The sequence below is a fragment of the Myripristis murdjan genome, chromosome 15 (genome assembly GCF_902150065.1).
Source record: "Myripristis murdjan chromosome 15, fMyrMur1.1, whole genome shotgun sequence".
Lineage (NCBI taxonomy): Eukaryota > Metazoa > Chordata > Actinopteri > Holocentriformes > Holocentridae > Myripristis > Myripristis murdjan.
In genome coordinates, this window is record NC_043994.1 from 25,321,400 (window position 1) to 25,341,389 (window position 19,990).

The window sequence follows — 19,990 nt, forward strand, 5'->3', positions numbered from 1 at the left end:
TCTCCAAAACAATGTATACTTTACTTTTTTATGACTACTTTCATTGTATTGAATGTATGACTCATATAATAGAACCACTATGTTTTTCAGTAGATTAATGCTGTTAAATTTCACACTTTTAAGATATATTAGGATTTAAGCATATATTTTTAATGAATTTGTGTGCCAGATGAAACAGTACACAGCAAATACCCCAGATGTCTTGCAGTCAAAACATATTAAAAATTAAAGGATTTAAAACGGTTTGTGCAAAGTTGCAAAGATGCAAGATGGTTTGTTTAATGTTTTAAGAAAAAACTAATGTTTAAAAAAAAAAAAATAAATAACCATGTAATTATTAGGAAATGTGAACAACAAGTGAACAATTTAAATTGTATCTATGTTAAAAAAACAAAACAAAACAAAACAAAACAAAACAAAACAAAACAAAACAAAACAAAACAAAACAAAACAAAACAAAACAAAACAAAACAAAACAAAACAATCAAACAAACAAACAAACAAAAACAAAACAGCAGCATATGTCCTACAGGTTTTTTTATGTGACTGGCCTAAATTTTAAAATTGAGTCCCCCTGGTCCAGCATTTTTTACCTGTTTCTTTTTTGTACTGCCCTGAGACACATAACTTGTAGTGACACAAAATAGGAAAGGAGTAGGGAAGTTCCCAACTCAAAACTTTTGGTTTAAGTTGACGATTTGTTTCATTTATTTATTGATTGTTTTTTTTAAGTAAACTTTAAGGCAATCAGAAAATGCACTGGCACAAGTTTCAGTGTTGACACACCACACTAAATAATGATTAACGTAACCAATGAGATGCAACAGACAGAGAGACAGACTTTGCGCACTTGACATCAATAAAATTAATCAAGACAGCTGCATAAAGATTTTAATTAAAGACCCGTTTGAATTATCGATCTGCTTTGTTGGAATAATGAGACCATACGCAGGTATGTCGAGTTAAATGAAACTGTTGTAACTTATTTCTTAATTTTTTTTAAACACTGGAGAACATGAACGATTTCATTATTAAAACAGCTAAAGAATGTTTCTTGTATTTTTGTCTTTCAGCGGCAACATGGTCCGAGGCGGCGTGTTTTCAGTAGAGTTCTCATTGGGCCTGAAAATTAAGACCCTACCCTAACCGGGCCCTACTGGGCCAGCCTGAGGCCCTACCCTAACCTACTAATTAGCCGAACTTTAAGCCCAACAGCCTGATAAAGCCCGAAAAAAAAAAAAAGAAAAGATTGCCAATTTCGCCATTATTTAGCAGCACCGGTGGCTCAAATTCTAGTAGCAGTGAGAGAACAGACATAATAGTTGGTGCTGGTGCCAGGTTTATTAATGATAGTCACTTCATGAATGGGGAGCACATGTCACGTGGTGTGGGAGTCACCAACTCACCTCAGTAGTGAAATCAGCTGGTTTGAGAGCGGGTTTTTTTGAATGAGCTGGAGAGAGGGGGTGAGCGTGGGAGGCTCACATTTTGCTGACCGCATTGCCAATGATTTTAAATGTTTGGTTCACAGTTTTTAACAATAAAGGTTTGAAATGCAGCATCAGATCATCGCTTTATTGACAGCCAGCCAGCGAGTCAAGCAGGTAAAATTCCCTCGTCTTAGCCTCTCGGCGATATCAAAATGTTCGCCTAATAGTTGGCGAAAGGCAGCTTCACATGTTCAGTTGTTCATAAAACATGCTAAGTTAGTAAAGTTACTGTAGTTCTGCACAAATCCCCATTCTTTCTCTCTCTCTCTCCTTCTGCTTCATGCCTGCGTCATTTATATTTCGTCCTTCAACGGCGACAGTAAAACACAGAACCAGAACCCGAAGTCCTACCCTACCCGACTAATTCACATACATTTTAGGCCCGACCCTACCCGAAAATGTCAGGTAGGGTCGGGTTCGGGCAGAATTTGAGAACTCTAGTTTTCAGCAGCAGTGACGAGAGAAATTCTGTAGGAATACTGCAGACAGCTTCCACATGAAGGTGCATCTTGGTAAAAAATAAATACAAAAATAAAACAAAAAAATAGACTGCTTGGCTCAACTCTCAGTCGACTGAAGGGGACTGTGGTTGTTGGTATGACATGTTGACATTGAGGGGGACATCCCTATAAAAAGGTATCATTAAGACTGTATAACAAAAGCGGTGTCATTATGGCTCAATTGATAGCAGCGTCCATTCACTGAAAGAAGGTCCTCGGCTCAAGCCCACACCCTGCACGTATATATTTTTAGTTAGTGCTTTTCATACATGAGCATACATTATTAAACAAATAGGTTTCAAGAGTGACCACTTTTTTTTCCTAAGTGTCACTCCAGCACCATTGTCCTAGATAATGCACAGCTCTCTTTGTCTCTCAAACATCCCTGAGACTCTCTCTTCTTTATCTGCCCTGTTCTTCTGTCCCCTCATTCCCTATCAGCACCATACATTTTTCACTCTCTCTTTGTTTGCTATTTAATCTGCTGCCTCCCTCCCATTATTTGTCTCTGGTTCAGCCTGGTCTTCAGAGGTGCCCGTGGCTGTCACTGGCTCATGACTGGCTCTGACAGAACATCAGAGAGAGAGTAAGAGCACTGCCTGGCCTCTTGGAGGAAATATCCCCCAGCTTACTGACAGCTCTGAGCTTTAATCAGAAACACCAGGAGGGGAATGGATGGAGAGAGAGATGCAAGCGCGGGGGGATGACCCTGAGCAGTTACAGTGAAGGTTATGCATGTGTGTGTGTGTGTGTGTGTGTGTGTGTGTGAGACAGGTGCTAGCGGGTATTATATGAGTATGGGTGTGTGCCTCAGGTACAGGCATGGCGCACAGGGAATCGTATGGTGCTGATGGTGTTTAGTTTTTCTGGTGGTGAGGGTGAGGTGGGCAACTCACTTGAGATGAGACACTTTAATCATCTCAATGGGTGGCTCGTCGTTCCCTCGCTCACCTCTGAAAGCGAAGCATCTACCTGGAAGAGAGAGAGAGAGAGACCGAGAAAAAGAGTGAGGCAGAGGGGTGACAATAGAAAGCAAAAGACAGGTGTCTGTCTTTTCACTGGCAGAGAGGCCGTTTCATTACATTTCACTCCAGCACTCCAGCATCCTGGTTTCATCTCTTTTGACAGAGCGTGGAGAGCAAACCGCCGACAACTCATTCTCGCTGCCTGGCCAAATCTCGGCTTTTCATTTGCAAGTTTCCACCCGACACAGCAGACATTATGCAGAACGCCAAAGACCCTCAGAACAAAAACAACAATGCCCTTCAGGTGTATTGTACCACATTTGACTAAGGAAGTGCTGGTCTGCAGGTGCAGAGGACACTTAGGAAGGTGGCCTGTTTAAAATGTGCAAGTGATGGAGCAGCCTGTTCTCAAAACTTTTTTTGTGGAGGCTAGAGGGCCTGACCTCCAACAGGTGTCTGGGGACTGTGATGTGTGTGTCACTGCCAGAGGGGATGAAGTAGCTGAGCATATGGCCTAGTGGAAACTTTCCCGCAGTGTGTGTTTTTGTAACTGTAATCAAGCTGTTAAGGACAAGATGCACCTTACAGTGGTGCAGCCCTCTTCACCTTTTCACATTTTGTTTCCTTATTTCTACACAGTGGGAAAGGTTGTTCATCCTGATTATAAAGCCTCAATTACCCACTCTTCAAACCATCAGCCTGTGCTCACTGATCACAGGGGTAGCATGAGACACAATGAACACATACACATGTTAAGGGCTTACATACAGCACATGGTGTAGCACAGATCACATAAAAACACACGCAAACGCATAAACACAGGTGTACATCTTAGAGCATCCTAGATGTTGTCCACACTCAACCGGGTAAATCTGAAAGTGTCGTTTTGGTTTTCGACCCATCATACACGCCACTAGTGTTTTCAGACCACTTTCCAAAAGCCAGTTATTGACAAAGATAGATGCCAGAGAGCTTTAACTGTGTTTCATGTTCTCACTACTAGATTAAAGCCTAGATCACATGCTAATCCTTTGTCAGCATTTTCCGAAACAAGTTTTCCATCATTTCCACAAAACTAGACTAGCATTTTCAAATTTACCCACTAAGAGAGCATTTTTGAAAATACCCAATATGTGTTTATAATTTTACCCGGCTTAGTGTGGCCATGGCCTCGCAATCAAAGTGCAGACCAGCCTCGTATGTCAATCTCTGTGGCTGCACCAGAGTGTCTCCAGATTTCATCAACTTCACTCTTTGAAAGACCTTCTTAATGCCACATATCAGGAAATGTAAGTTCAGTGTTGCAAGTCCAACTAGAAGACTGCACTCAGCCAAGTGCAGATCTCCACGAGGCGCGTCTCCCCTGAGAGTCTGAGGCCGACTGTATCGTCAAACGTTCTTCACATGACAAATTAAATTACTGAATGAATCAAATATAATACAGTGCGGTATAGAAAATGTACCGTAAAACTTCCAAAGCCTCTCGACTTAAACTATTTCTTGTTCTCTCTGTATCCATTTCACTTTGTGACACACATTATACCTGTGGTCAGGAATCTATGGCTTGCAAACCATAGATTACTGACCACAGGTATAATGTGTGTTGGCAATATACCAACTGCTGGGGTAAGTAATTGGATAACCATGGCAGTTGACTGACAGCTGTGATAACAGATAGGGAACTGAGTTACGAAAGATAAAATGAGGTTCAAAACTTCAACTCTGGTAGAAGTGCCCTGAGCTGCACTGGAGCAGGCAAAGAGCCGCAAGCTCGCCACACTGAACTGCAGACGGGTCAGAGTAAGTATCTGTGTTATTACACTGATTTCTCGGAAAGGGAGCATAACAGGACATCACATTTTTAAGACTGCTAAAACTCTATTAAATGCTTTTAACTGTGTCCAAGAACTTTATAAGCCCTAAGTATGAATAGCTCAATTTAAAACATTTTATCACTTTTTAAAGTCCAACAGACATCAAGTCAGAGCCAGACACACATACTGTGCATTATGCTCTCTCTCTCTCTCTTGCAAATACACACACACACACACACACACACACACACACCAGATGTAAGTAGTGACAGAGCCAGGTCAACACGGCCTCGGTAGTTATGTCTCCATGGGTAGCAGCTAAATTTACAGTCAAGGACTCCTTGGAGAATCTTAGTCACTTGAACTTGTTTGAACTCATTTGAGAAACTCTGAAGTGAAACAATTAAAAGCCTGTGTTGGAGAGTGGCTAGGCCAGTAACCAAAGCTAATGCCCTGGACTGTTAACTTTGACGACTCTGCTGCTTAACATATAGCCATTAAGAAAGTGACTCGCCCTTTCAATGAACTGAGGACACAAGCTCTGCTATTGTTAACTATTACAGTGGCCACACTTGCTTCACCGCACCAACAAAGTTGACAAGAGTCATGAATCCTCTTGTGAGGTAATCAATAAGACAGTGACCGTAGAGCCCAATAAAGATGACAATTACAGAACTGCACAGTGACAGCTTCTCTATCTTACAATCGCGTGCATTGGTGAACAATGCACGTGATTGTAAGGTGAACAGGACACACAGGGAAGAAACACAGGAATATGATTCATGAAAATAACTGATTTGCAATTTTTTAGTTTTTATGCTTTGGGAACATACTGCACCAGAAGGGTAGCGTTACAAAATTCTCCATGTTTTTTTCCAGCTCTCTCATCCCTGCACAGATTCCCTTCACCTCTTTCTCTCAACTCTTTATAGCCTATTTTGTAGTTTTTTTCCAGCGGCACAACCATCCATCTCTTTCCGACCACCCATCACTCCGTCCTCTACCCTTCTTGCTTTTTGGCAAAGAAAATGCAGCATTGTTTTCCACCCCCTCCAGGTAAGTGGTCAGTAGTGGTGCAGTAATTCCACTGGCCTGGCAGTGGGCTAAGCCAAGGATATAAGTCTCTGTGTACAACAGCATGATGGGATTTCAATTTCAGAGCCAGACACCCTTTGGTGTTGCCCTCACACTGTTAAGCTTGGACTTTAATTTGGTGGAGTGTTTGAGTGTCCCCTAGGGAACAAGAGGACGGCCTATTAGAGAACCAAATAGAGAAACAAAGAGAGATAAAGTGATGAAGAAGAAAGAGATAAAATTATAGAGAGAGCAAGAGATAAAGAGAGACACAAAGAGAGAGAGAGAGAGACAGAAGTGTCTATATTTTCTGTTATTGGGGCAGCAGGGACACTAAATAACATGCAAATTGCAAAAAACAATGCCAGTGCTGATATAATGGATGGTACACTCAGCTAGGTGTGTTCACTGTGTGTGTGTGTGTGAGCATCTTACCTGTAGGTAGGTCAACGTGCTGCAGTTCATTTCGCACCATGCCCATGTTGTTGGGAGCAGAAGTAGCGAAGGACAGGAAACTGGTAAGGCTCACCCATTCGATTCCCCTGTGGAAAAAAAACATACACCCAAACACACACACACACACACACACACACACACACACACACACAACAGGCTTTGTTTCAAAGAATAATTCTGCTGTCTACTTCTGAATTTCCTCCATTATATCATGGCAAGCAGGAGGGTAAAAGGTAAGCCTGAAACTTCTAGAACATCCATTAGAAAGTTGTAAAAATGCATAACAAATCAAGCCAGCAGTGTGTGAGAAGTGAACATTTTGGGAAGTGGGCCCAGCTCAGGGAGCACGCACTGTACCATAATGAGATGCTAAATAGCCACATGATTAATTAGTCAATTTCCCCACTAAATGTAAATGAGATGCAAAGCAGCCAGGCCCCGGTTGGCATGGCTGTGTTGGGGCAGGGGCTGCAGGGCTCATTTCCATGGAGCGCCTCCACTCTACCCACCACAGAAAACACACACAGAGACTGAACTCAATGTTGTATATCACAGCACTTCAAAATACAGCAGTGCTTATGTGTTTATAGTGACCAAGGAGCTTTAGTCTACACGCAAACAGAGGAAAGCTAATTTTGTGATGGAAAGACCTGATCTGACACCACTGTGTTCATGTGAGTGCGCATACCGCTTGTGTATTCATTATGTCTTTAAGGTGTAGTTTGACGATGTGGAAAAATAATTTCAATAACATCTCTGTCAAGACAAACCCTGTCGACCCAATTCTGTTGATTTGCATCTTTTAATCTCATTTGAAAATATACCTGCTTTTCTAAGGTTTAAGAAATTTCTACACCCTTGGGTTTATGAGACCTTTTCAAAACAAGTTAAATTAATTAGAAAATGCACAGTGTTCACAGTCTCTCAGTTCCTGAAAAGCTGACATTTTGGAGATACATGGTTTTCATCCGACAACAGCGATAAGTAGGCTGCTGCTGAGAGTCAGTAACTGCGTGCATGTCTTAAATATAATATACAGTGTGTGAGCACGAGGTAGCGCTTGAGTGAGAGCTGACAAGCAGATGAAGAGGCGGCTCTTGAGTTCCATGACGGCAGAGAAATTTCACAGTGACAGGATGATACCAGAAACCAGAAAGAGAAAAATGTCACATACTCCATCACTTTCTCTCTTTCTCTCTCACACACACATACAGCGCACACAGACTCAAGAAACAGCAAAATTTCATGCAACTTACACAGGAGTTGCATAGCTCATTAAAGTTTGCTGGAGTTTGCGTTTGTGGAGAGCAACTTCTCTCATTAAGGCAAGCCTGGCTCTGCTTGGACGGATGGTTTTTGCTCCCAATCAATCTCGCAAAAGCATAATTGATTCAATCTCGTGCTTAATTAATCCTGGTGAAATAGTTTCACTGCTCATTAGAGAATAGGGATTAATAAAGGATGGCCTGCTCCTTGTTGATGTTTGGCTGTTGCATTGTGAGGTGCTGGGAAGTTGCGGTGGCATGCTGACTCCATCGCTTTTCAGAGTGACCTACATCACAGACCGGAGTTAAACAACACACTGGGCACAAGCACGAGTGAAAGAGGTTAGTGTGTAACACAATTGGACTGCAACGAGGCTCTGTGTTGAAGTCAGTCACTTCATTATGGTTTCAACTGAATAAATCGGCTTTGCCTTAATCGGAACAATTAACCATGGCGCCTATCTGAGGCTGGTAATGCTATAAGTAGAATACTAATAATAACAGGTGCTCTCTTGTGTATATACATTTTGATATGAGCTGGTTAGGACAGCCAGAGAATGTAATGAGCAGTATTTGCAACATAATGCTTTTCTGAAGGCTAAATTACTTCTGAATTGTCAGAAAAACAGATTATTATTATTATTCCATTAAATCTATTTCTCAAAATTCAATTATAAACACTACAAGAAATGTAAAATCTACTCATTTGCAATTCATGACAGTACAGTAATACCTAAAACTTTTACTGTTTTTTCACTCTGGATTTACCTCATGTACTTCCATAAGTTTTGGAAGAAACTCTAGTAATTAAATTAAATGAAATCAAAAATAAGGCCCACTTTCATAACATTACTATCTGGAAGTTTTGCAAAACAATAATGTAGAGATAAGAGTTTTATGTTTATTAACCTTATGATGTCTGACTTGATATTTTTTTTCAAAAACCTTCTTTAGCACCCACGAATGACAGACAAGTCCTTTTAAGATCATAGAGAATTATGCAGCAGCACTGCTCTGTCCTTGCAACCTTGATGTTCATGACCGATAGCAAAGGCCTGTTGAACTCAAGGACAACAAGAGAAACAAAAGCTCTAAAAATAAATAAATAAAAAATAAAAATAAATAAAAAATCAGTTGCACTTGAAGATTTATACAGAAGCTCTGGGAATTGAGGTATACACATAAAAAAGCTTCACACACTGTATAAGAGGAGCAGACAGCCTCTATGTGTATTTACAGTGAGTGGTCAGGGGTGGGGGGTGTAAAGAGTGATGCAAACTAAAGCTTTAATACACCCAAAATAGGCTAACATCATTTATTTTTAATAGGTAGAATCAGTATCAAATGCATCATATCCTTCACGGAATAGCTCCATTTGTGTGGATTCTTAATCATTTGAAAAATTGTCACATTTCCAAAACCAACACTCTCTGTGCCTGCGAGGATTCACTTCAGTTTATCTTGCACAGTTGTCGCTTTGACTTCCTCCAGTCAAGACTATCATGCTAAGCTGCCAATGCAAAGGCGCTCTAGGAAAATATTGAGACAGAGCTCCAGCAAACCAGGCTAGGGAATGCTATTATTTATCTTCAGCAACCCGGAGTCGGCCAAACTGATAAATCAATCCGCCTCCGGTAGACTATCTGGCCACTGGGCTGCACAGAACACACAGGGTCTTGTTTTACAGATGCTTTCATCCACACTGCCTTACAGTACCATGACTGAATGCATTTTTACACCAGTGGGGCCGGAACAACTAACCCTGGCAGTGCAGTGCCATACTACACACACACTTAGCTACACAGAGGCGGGAGTCTTACCTGACTTCACAAGAGTGCACACTCAGCTCCTTGTGGAGAAGACCACTGGTCAGATTATACACCAGCACAGAGCCATTACTGGTTCCTGGGGAGTGAGCACAAAGAGAAATCAGACCGAGAGCAGAGCGTTAAGAAAGAGGAGACAGATGGATGAAGAAAGACAAAAGAGCACAAGCCGTACAGCTACTTATCTTAGCAGCATCTAGTCTCCGGTAGGATCAGAGAGTGTGTCAGTGTGACACCCCTCTGTGTTCCCTGTCACTAGGTGTGGTTAGAGGCAGCGTATCAAAGCCTGTCACTCAGCTCACAGCCGGTGAACATCACTCCATTTAATCTGCCACTGGGAAAATAGCACACCCGCCTCATTCCCTCTAAAACCCACCTGATTAAATGAAACATACTGCATTTGACATGTGATGCTTGGATGGGAAACTCTGAGCAGGTCTCGCACAGTGATATGTTTACGCTCTCTGCTCACAGTGTTAAAAGGAAATGAACCTGAAAATCAACAGTAAACTTTTTTTTTTTTTTTTTTTTTTTTTACATTTCAAATCAGGAAAAGTTCCCTGAACATGCACGCTCTTTTTCAGCGACAGCTTGCTTCACATTCAGAGTTTAACACATTCATACGTTGAGGCTGATCAGTACAACTACAGTTTTAGTACTGGTGGCCACTAAAGGACACCTTAGCAGAGGATGTTGAGAGGGGACAGTGCTGTTCTTTTACCTTCTCCAAATACATCTTCCCAGCTTGTCTGGGAACCTGAACTGCTGATGCTGCAGTTACCTTCCAGTTTCTCTAACCCCCAAGGTACCAGACATTTTTAATATCAAGAGACAGGGCACTCCATTAGTTAATGATGGGAACATCAAAAGCTAAAAGGTGGCTCCACCGTCCCTTGAAGATGCTATCAGCCAATGATGCTTTTAGATTTTGTGTAGCTGTACAACTTATAGATTTACAATAGACTTCACAAATAGGGGACAAGAAAACTGTTGACCCGCTCGACTCCATGGAGTTGATTTACGCTTTTTTAAAAGAATCCTCGCTGTCGCTCGACTGCATTCCTGTCATGACTGTTTACATTTGCGATGGCAAGGACAAGGGCTGTTGCAAAGGGAAATGTTTCTAATCTTGACGTTTCTTGGAGCCTCAGTGTGAGAAATATTCCTGTGGCACTAATGCATCTTAGTACAAATTTTAGCACTCCATGCTGTATTCCTATTCAGACATAGGGCTCTGGTCTCTGCCCAGAGGCATTTCGAAGATGCCATCCAAGTGCCTCATCTCTTTATATTCTTTAAAAAATCAAACAAACAAACAAAAAGCCCTCTTTTGGCTACCAGAGCCAAGATTATTCACTTGTAGGTTTACTTTTCAATATAGATGTCAAAACTCCAAATGTGTTCACTTAGAACAATGTATCTAATCCAATTTGTTTTAACATGTATCTAATCCAGTTTGTTTTAACATTCAGTTTTGTAAAACACAAGGCGAATAACCTATTTTCTGGAGGGATCTAAATTTCCTTTACAAAAGCAAAATACTTACCCAAGCGTTTTTATTTTTACTATATGCAATTTCTTTTTTTTGTTTTTTTTTACATTAGTGGGGAAATCAAGCAGTTAAAACAATCACACAACGAATGAGGTTGTGACCTAAATGTTCTCATAATTAGCCGAGCCGACACAGCACTAAAAGCTCCAAAGAAAATATGGGTGTGGATCAAAAGTCCATTCTCATGATGTTTGTAAAGTGTTTAATGAGTTTTGGGGGAATATTTTTGTGGCGAACATGGGCAGGTGCAGGACCACATTTAGTTCCATAATTAGCCTGTTTGTGATGGGGCGGGGCTGATGTGCTGAGGGTCCCTGTGCAAAGGACTTTCCAGTCTGTTTGAGGCCTCTGCAAGACGACCACATGCCGACAAAACATCTGGAGATGGTGCTATCCAGTGTTGCATGGACATCTGCGTGCATATGTGCATGTGCATCTTTCCCTATCGCTCACCGTTTGGATAGCATGTTGGGTGGAGTAGAGGAGTGTTTCAGCAGGTAATCTGCCTGCTGTGCTCACTTTTCAAAGAAAGCAGGCAGGAGACGGGTGGAGAAAAAGACTGACAGTTTTGTTCCTGTGTTTCCTCTTTTTTGCCCTGCCACCGGGGCTTGTTTGCATTACTAATGATAGAAATGCTGCTGCTCATCCATATGGCTTTGACTGCAAGGTGACTAGTGCTGGATAACACAACAACAGTTTTTATATCAGTACAGTAATGTAAAATTCAACACCAGTTGGAAAGTGATCTCTTTTGGGCATAAAAAGCCTGCCTTGCAAGCGTGCCTTGCCCTGCCCTCTCAGATGGCAAAGCCGATGCTCATAAGACTAGTCAGTATTGGATATACTAGTTTTACAATGCGAAGGACCAATCACCAAAGAAACTTATGCCTTGTATTTTAGGGGTTACAGTACCTCCTCACTGCTAGTCAGCACCTGATGTCAAGCAGCACTCCCACACCTCATTTTCTACTGTTAACTGAAAAGCCAATTTCACTACTCAGTGTTTAATATATTATGGTTATTTTCTGTTATTAGTGTGAGAATGCCAGCTGATTTTCCGAATAAAGTGCCTTTAGATGAACCCATAATGTGGACTCCTTTGATAAAAATCCAAGAATTCTACCATTTAAATATCTTTTGGCAACTTAAATCACACCTTTAACACCTAATTTGGTGTTATCAACAGGTATAATATTTCAACATTCAGCTCTACTGATGACAGGGTTGAGCTATCCTCAGATAAACCTAACTCTGCCAGCCCTGAGAAGTGTCAGGCTGCCAAAGATAATGTGTATTCTAGACTGGAGGCTTTGCATTGCTCCTTTTTTTTGGACTGAAAACATAATTGATATTCTCTTTGACAGACCACTGAAGCCAAGAATGAGAAACAGTGCATCTGATAATTGTGTTGCCTTTGGAGATGCTTGCCATCATATCAGTGGGTGCTCATTTCTCCCATTTTGTGATTGACCGTTTGCACTGTAGCTACTCAATTCAAGTCTTGATGCCGTCTCATTTTGCACACCCAAACAATGCAGCAAGGAATGGTTGTCAGGAAAGCGTGCATAAATTAATTAGATGCACCCCAGTCAAAAGATTAAGATATGGATGTCAACTCTGTATTCTGTATTCTCTGTATATGCACTGTTTGTGTGCATGTCACTAGGAAGCAGGGCTCTGAGCCTTGTACCAGTCAGTAATGGAGCTGTCAGGTCCAGCCAGATTACAGCTTTTCAGACAGGGAGCCCAGACAGCGGTACCTCCGAGCATGCTGGGTCTACGATGCAGCTGCTGTGACTTTCCCTTAGAGGCATGGAGGAAGACAGACAGAAAGAGTGAAGGGGAGAAGTGAGAGCTAGAAATACTGGAAAGAGAAATGTGGATCGCTTCCTTCCGTCAAATTGTAATGAGACTGTAGATGGCAATTTCAACCCCCAGTGCTTTCACAGCGTCAGCAGCAAGCTCATCTCCTCCTTTATTTGCACCATGTGGAAGGTGTAAAAACTTGGTTTCCTCTGGCTGTTCTTCTGACTGGTGTTGCATCAGTGAGCCCCCCCAACCCAACCCCCACCTCCTTTTTTTAATGCTGGCACACATTAGGGAGACACCCAACGCAGAGTGGGACAGCGGGCAAGACAAAGAGTGCAATGTGTCCGCCTAGCGCTCATCACAGATCGGTCTGGACTTATTGATTGGGAGTATTCTCTGGATCTCAGTAAACAGGAGGGGAGACAGATGCCAAAGTCTGCTCAGACACCTGTCGCAGTGCCAACCCAGGTATTATTACTGAGAAACTGCTGATGGCAAAGGTAACCTAGGGATAAATTCAATTTCTTGAGGGTGGCAATTAGGCTCAGCAATGGAAGTCACGGCAATGTTTAAACGTTTTGAAACATCTACCTTATTGGAGTAATACTGAGCTGTGAATGAAATACAAACGTCAAACTAGTCTTCAAATTAAAAATAAAGTAGTTTTTGAATTGTCTGGGTATTGTCTGCCTGCTTTCAGTCATGATCTCAAGTGTAATCATCCATTTGCCTGGGCCTACTCTTTACGAGGTGGCTTTCAGACAGTGGAACAAAAGGCACATTTCAATAATGCAGCTAGAGACTGATAAAGCATTTGACTGTGCGAGATGACTGTGGGGATTTGACAAACAATGTGCATAGAAAACTCAATCGTCGTGTTCTAGTTTCAGATTCAGAGCACCGCTGAGAGCCAGCTGTGCCGAGTCAACCCTGGACCATCTGTGGTGTGATGGACTCCTACTGCTCCTGATTGAGTAAAAAAAAAAAAAATGAAAAGAAAGAAAGAAAGAAAGAAAAGAAGAAAAAATGACAGGTCTCCCCGACTGCGCTGAAAAATGTTTTGAAACGGTTTTTCAAAGCAATGTTAGTCTTGTTTCAAATGTACAGATACACTTCAGCATTCAACACACAGACACAAACAATTGTAAAAAAACAGACTGACAAGAGAGGTGATCCTGCCCAGGGCCCTTTAGAAAGAAATTGGACTCATATGGTAATAACAGACACCTAGGAGAACCTCATGTCTAACCATTGCAAACGTTAAGTGCATAGTAGTGATACAAAAAAGGTTGTGAGGAGTTTAGGTTGTTGTGGAGTGTTATTATTCATCTGCTTGTCTGTGAGTCTCGGGGAGGCAATGTATCTTTGAGGTATGATTAATTTATGTGGGCTGTGTCAGGGGAATGAGAGTAGCCTATTTTTCAGCTTGACAACTAAACTGAAGCCTTACTGTGGTGAAGAGAGAACAGCAGCATGCTGGGGCCTTAAATGGGATTTTGGGCACAAGCTAGAGTGCATGTGCGTGCACACACATGCACAACAACCACACGCACACACTCACACTCATGCACGCAGACAACCAGAAAGACAAAAACTCATCACACACACATTTCTGTCCTTAATTTCCCATTCAAACTGAGACTTTCATAATTTTATGCATCATTACTGTGGGGAAGATAAGAGAACAGCTTTTGTAGAAAATTGGTATGCTGATCTAAAACAAATAAATCCAAACTTTCTGTTCCTCTCCCTGCTTCTCCCTCTGTCTGTCTGTCTCTCTCTCTCTCTCTCTCTCTCTCAGCAGCTGTCTCTGGGGAGTAGTAACAGAGGCAGATATTTCAGATTAAGTCTCTGCCTTTTGCCTCATTTGCAGATGCTGCACAGTCAAAGCGGATGAACCGCCACCTTTTCATTTTCTGCGTCAAGTAGTCAAATTCACGGCAATCGTTTGTGTAGTGAGACGTGCTGACGCAGTGCATTTCATTTGCATGGTCATACGGCTTTTCAAAACTCAAATATAAGCATTTTCAAGATACCAAGATAAAGTTTTAAAGCACTTTGCAACCCCAGAAGTGTTCAACTGCAACCTAACCACTTTCCATTTAATTGCACTAAACTGGCATAATTGAGACAGGAGGTTATGACAAATTTAGGCTTATTAAAACCTACTTTGTTTAACACTGGGTGTTGCTGACCCGGAGGTTTTAACAGATTCCCATTACTACGGCAACAGTAATTGATATCCACTTTGACAGACCACTGAAGCTAAGAATGAGAATGAGTGTATCTGATAATTCTGTTGCTTTTCTGAAATGAAGACCCGCTTGCCTCAGTGGCTGCCCTCATATCGCCGGCTGTACATTTCCCCATTTTGTTTTTGTGGCCTATTCGTTTCCGGTGTTTATATTTGTTTATTTCTCATTTTTCAGACCCAAACCGCAGAATAATATGGACAATGGGCTTTGATGTGTTCCAGCTCAGTCAAAAGATTTAAAATTTGTAGCTGCAGCTGCATAATTGCTCAAATCTGTGACCTCGAAAACACAACTCTCTGACTGTTTATTTATTTATTTATTTATTTTTATTTATTTTTTTTTAACTTACAATGGTGGGGAGCTGTTTCATAAATCAGACCACACAAGCTTCTTGAGATAGTGTCAAGATTCAAATCTGTGGTAGTTACAATAGTGGCATGATTAATGACAGCCACTAAGAATCGGGCTACATTTAGCAACTATAGTGTTTAAATGCTGTAGGTGGCCAACATATCTTTATAACCCATGACTGATGACACTCTCTGCTGCACTTTTTCATTTTCATTTTAATTTTCATTTCACAATCCAGACTTTTCTAGACCTGAAGTTCACTGAATTTGAGCATTTTGGTTGATGTTCAATATAATGTATACTGACATTTATTATGATTACAAATTAGGCCTCACATGGTATAAGCATTATTTTTCATGTGCGTGTATAATGACAATCCAGCTTCTCTACTTTCTTCCCCCACAGCACGTAGTCCTGCTGCCATGGGCTATGCATGGTAAATTGTGGTCACTGACTCACTGACTCACTCACTCACGGACAACCTGTGAGGGACGTTTGGTGGGACGCATGCACAGTATGCATCCACACTGCAGACTGTCAAGGTTGACACTGTGTGTGCGCAGCCAAAAAATGCCAGCGTGACAACTGTCAAATTTGCATCATAGTTAATAATCTGTTTATGTAAAAAAAAAAAAAAAAAATCAGTGAATCTCTTAGTTACATTAATATCGCTAAGTAGAAGCAGCCATTTTGAGTTGGTGCTGTTGATTAGTGAAAAATAAAACATCAATGTGGGGGGGAATGGTAGAGAATGGAGGAAAAACTACACCTCACCGAAAGAGTCAGTTCTTGAAACACACCGTGGGTAACGCTTTCCACGTTTTCCTTGCCAATCAATCGTTGTCTTGCCCGCAGATGTGACTGTCACTCACCTTTCGCCACAGCCGCACACAAAAGTCTGTCCAGCTGACAGGGTGTGGCTTTATTCTACTGACAGTTTTAAATGTTAGCAGAGTGTAGATGCAATATCAGCTAACAGTAAGCTAAAAGTAACGTTGTCTAGGCGTGCTAGCAGACTCATTTTTTTCCTTCACCGCTCACATTCAGCTACAGCTGGCTTGCTGTATCAGGCAGTATACTGTCTCACTCCTACGCAGAGCTGCCTCTGTACCAAAGAGGTTTCCAAGTCTTTGCAGTGCTATTTGTATAATAGGTTCATGGTTTATTTTTTTTAATATGGCTACAACAAATAGCTGATTGCCTATCAGGCAGCATACTGTCAAAAGCCTACGCAGAGCTGCCTCTGTACCAAAGAGGTTTGCAGGTCTTTACAGTTTACAGCTTTATCACTCTGGACTGCACCTGGTATTAGTCTGCTGCTGCCACCTTTCTTATTGAACACTGCCTTACTCCACCTGCACGTACAGCACAGGTGTGCAGTGTGTCTGGATGGTTTCATCCTTGTTTTGTCTAAATGCCAACCTCTTTGAAATGAGACGATTCATTTTGCGTACTTTCACAGACTCTCCAGACTTGTGTAGAAAATTTGAGCCACATACCCAACCCTGAAGGCAGCAGTAACACAGACAGAACTAGACAGGGGTAGAGAGCATATGAAATGGCACAGAAGGAGAGAAGTATTGATATCCCAAACAGGGTAACTTGGCTACTAGTGCAGCAGGTAATTTATTTGATCAGACCACCAATACTGTATTATAGCAGCAATGCTCACAAAACTACAAATAGTGAACATTCAATAATACATTGTGCGTCTGCAAGTTGTAGAAGCACACAAAAAGGGTAAGTTAGAGTCAGACTATATCCTTTTTCATGGTCTGTAAACTGTTGGGTGTTCATAACGAGTATTTAATTTTCTGCTGTGTGCCAACATTCACAAGGGCTAAATAGCATTATGAGCGGGGGGAAAAAAACACTTGCAATATTAATTAACATAAACATAAAAAAGTAGATTTAATGGGGTAAGTACATTGTTAATGGGATGACATTATTCATTAGAGGTACACTTTTAAGGTGAGAACACAACAGACCTAGAGCAATAAATGTACTGATTCTACCTGCTCATAACAGCTACCAATTAAGTGCCTTCTATGCTGCCTTACGGCCATAATAAAGCGAAAATAACTTAATTAAAAACCTTTGACAATGGCATGTCCAGTCAACTAACGGGTGACAACAATTCTCAAGGAATGGTATGGAGGAGACAGCCTGGGGAGCCAGCCGAATATCGCAGCTTTTCATATTGTGTGGTGCAAATTTGGTCTGTCTGGAGAAGAGACGCTTTATAAATGGTGCAAGACCCCCATCTAGCGGCTAAAACTGAAAACTTTCTCCAGTCAAACAGTCAAATATTTTAAAAGCACGATATGTGATAATTTACTTGCTCAAATGTTCCAATGATCGTAACAGAGTTAGTGGCGGTGTCGTCCAGTTACTGTTGCCGTGATGGGCCAGCCCCTTGGTTCTGTTTTTGGGGCACCCTAGGTATATATAACTGTCAAGCAATACACTAAAACAGCTTGTACTTGGCAATAACAGGGTATTACGACTTGCTGTAGCCTAAAATATGTGTCTACCTTGTTCCCTACGGCGGTAGCCAGTGCTGTTGTGTAAAACTATCGCCTCTAAATATGACAAAAGAAATTATTATCCTATTTAATCTATTAATTTATCTTATATTCCTATCCTTACGAGTCTGTATTCGGCTGCAGAGCGTAATGTCCACTAGATGGTGCTAATGCTACGTAAAATTACATTTTCATTAAAATAACCACCACAGCACAAAATTCAGTATTAGACTCCACAAGTTGACCGTATTTCATGACCCAAGCATAGTGTGTATATATGTGAGTGTGTGTGCTGTCATTACTACCTACCTACAGCCAGCAGGGGCTGGTAGTGGTTGATGTTCTTGGTGGTGAGAGGTGGACACATGCGGATGGCAAACGGGGGCAGTGGCAGACCAGAGAGCAGGCCGGTCAGTAGAAATTTCAGCTGGACTTCCTGCTGGCTAGACGACAGAGGAGGAGTCTCACCCGCTATCAGCGTCTGACCTGGAGATCAACACACAGCATGGAAAGGGTTTTTAGTGGGTGTTACCAAAACTGATACTGAACTTGTTATCCTACTAGTGGAGAAACTTTCTAAAATTTTAAAAAAGTAGAATAATTCAAGATGCTTGACACTGATATTTATGGCATGGGTTTCCATAAAATATTCTACTCTCCACTGTTTAAGGCAATGAAATTTGATGGCGGAGGTAAAGGGACTGCATTTTCCTTGATCTCATGACTCAAACCAGAATAGAAATCTTTGGAGATTTAGGGATGGAAGGAACTGTCTTTTTTTTTTTTTTTTTTTTTTTTTAGCAGAATAACAAACACATTTTGTATCTACTGCATGATATAAAACTGATGAATGCCACTGTAGAAACCGTACATTTTCATGGTATTCCTTTGGCTGCTGTTCCTTTCCAAGGATGACTTTTTCAAAGTGAAAAAAGAAAAGACAATTCCCATTTAATGTATCCGACTAGTTTCAACAGCATACTGAACCACATCCTGGTACATTTCCAGATGATAACAACTCGTAATCAAACTCATTAGCCTTGTGTTTTACGAATACAGCTTTGAACTTGGCCTTAACAATATGATCCAAAGTTGCTTACTCTGATTGAATTGGAAAGGCTCACATAATTTGACTGCCTGCAGCTGGCAGACAGCAATAAGCAATATAACTGTTAGTTGCAATAAACCTTGGCCTCAGTTTTCAAGATGGCGAGTTTTTTTATGATCTCAAAGTTGCAGACAGTGATTAAAGACACTGAGGCAACAGATATATGCTTTACTTAGAGTGTATGATCATTTCAACCATAACTACTTGTTGACTAAATGTGTCTCAATGCCATCGAAAATATAGGCCATTTTATCCTTCGTTTTTTTTTTTTTTTTTTTTTTCTCTTGGGCCTGCATGCACCCATTGCTGAAGTGCGGCTTTTGATGGCCATGGCCCTCGCAATCAAGCGGATAATGACTGTACATCTCAAATGGGCAATTATCTCCTTCTGTGCATTTGCAGTGGAAATATAGAGGACATCCCCACAATCTGAAGACATAATAGCTTTGAAGTTAAAATTGGTACTGGTTGAAAAATCCATTTTGTTTTTCAACTCATGCACTGTAATAGTCGTCATTACACTGTAAAGTTAATGGCTATCTAAATGAGTGTTATTGCAGACTGAAGGTACACAACAATAAGATGCGATGGCGACTGAAATGCAGATAGGACAAACAAACCAAACTAACTCACAACTTTGAATTCTGGGTTATTATCCCATAGGTTATTATCCCCATGAAATGGACTCCAGAACAGGATGTTTAGGCAGGACAAACTGCAGGGAAGTAAATTAACAAGTGCAAACCAATAGGATATCAGCTGGGGATAGAAAAACAATTTCATTTGAGGGGATAGATGGATGAGAGAGGATGTGTAAAGATTTGTGAAGGGTTTATTGACATTTTAATGTACACCCTCAGGCGCACCATTTAAGATACTCTGTTTTACAGGAAGTCAAAGTCATGCGAGGTCATTTACTATCTGTCATTATTGTCCACTGGCTGATATCAGCTGGCCCAAATTTACCATTTCATACCAGTAAAAACTAAGTAAACTACAG

At 41.2% G+C, this 19,990-nt stretch overlaps 1 protein-coding gene across 1 annotated transcript in view; it reads right to left on the reverse strand.

The window, feature by feature from the left end:
* The window catches only part of wdr11 (WD repeat domain 11), a 64,305-nt gene that overhangs the window by 24,747 nt on the left and 19,568 nt on the right, over window positions 1-19,990 (reverse strand). Inside the window, exons 10-13 of the mRNA XM_030070415.1 lie at window positions 18,192-18,368; window positions 9,385-9,469; window positions 6,279-6,385; window positions 2,887-2,962 (exon numbers count right to left, since the gene is read on the reverse strand). Of these exons, the coding sequence (XP_029926275.1) occupies window positions 2,887-2,962; window positions 6,279-6,385; window positions 9,385-9,469; window positions 18,192-18,368 (445 nt within the window). The remainder of the gene's footprint in view (window positions 1-2,886; window positions 2,963-6,278; window positions 6,386-9,384; window positions 9,470-18,191; window positions 18,369-19,990) is intronic.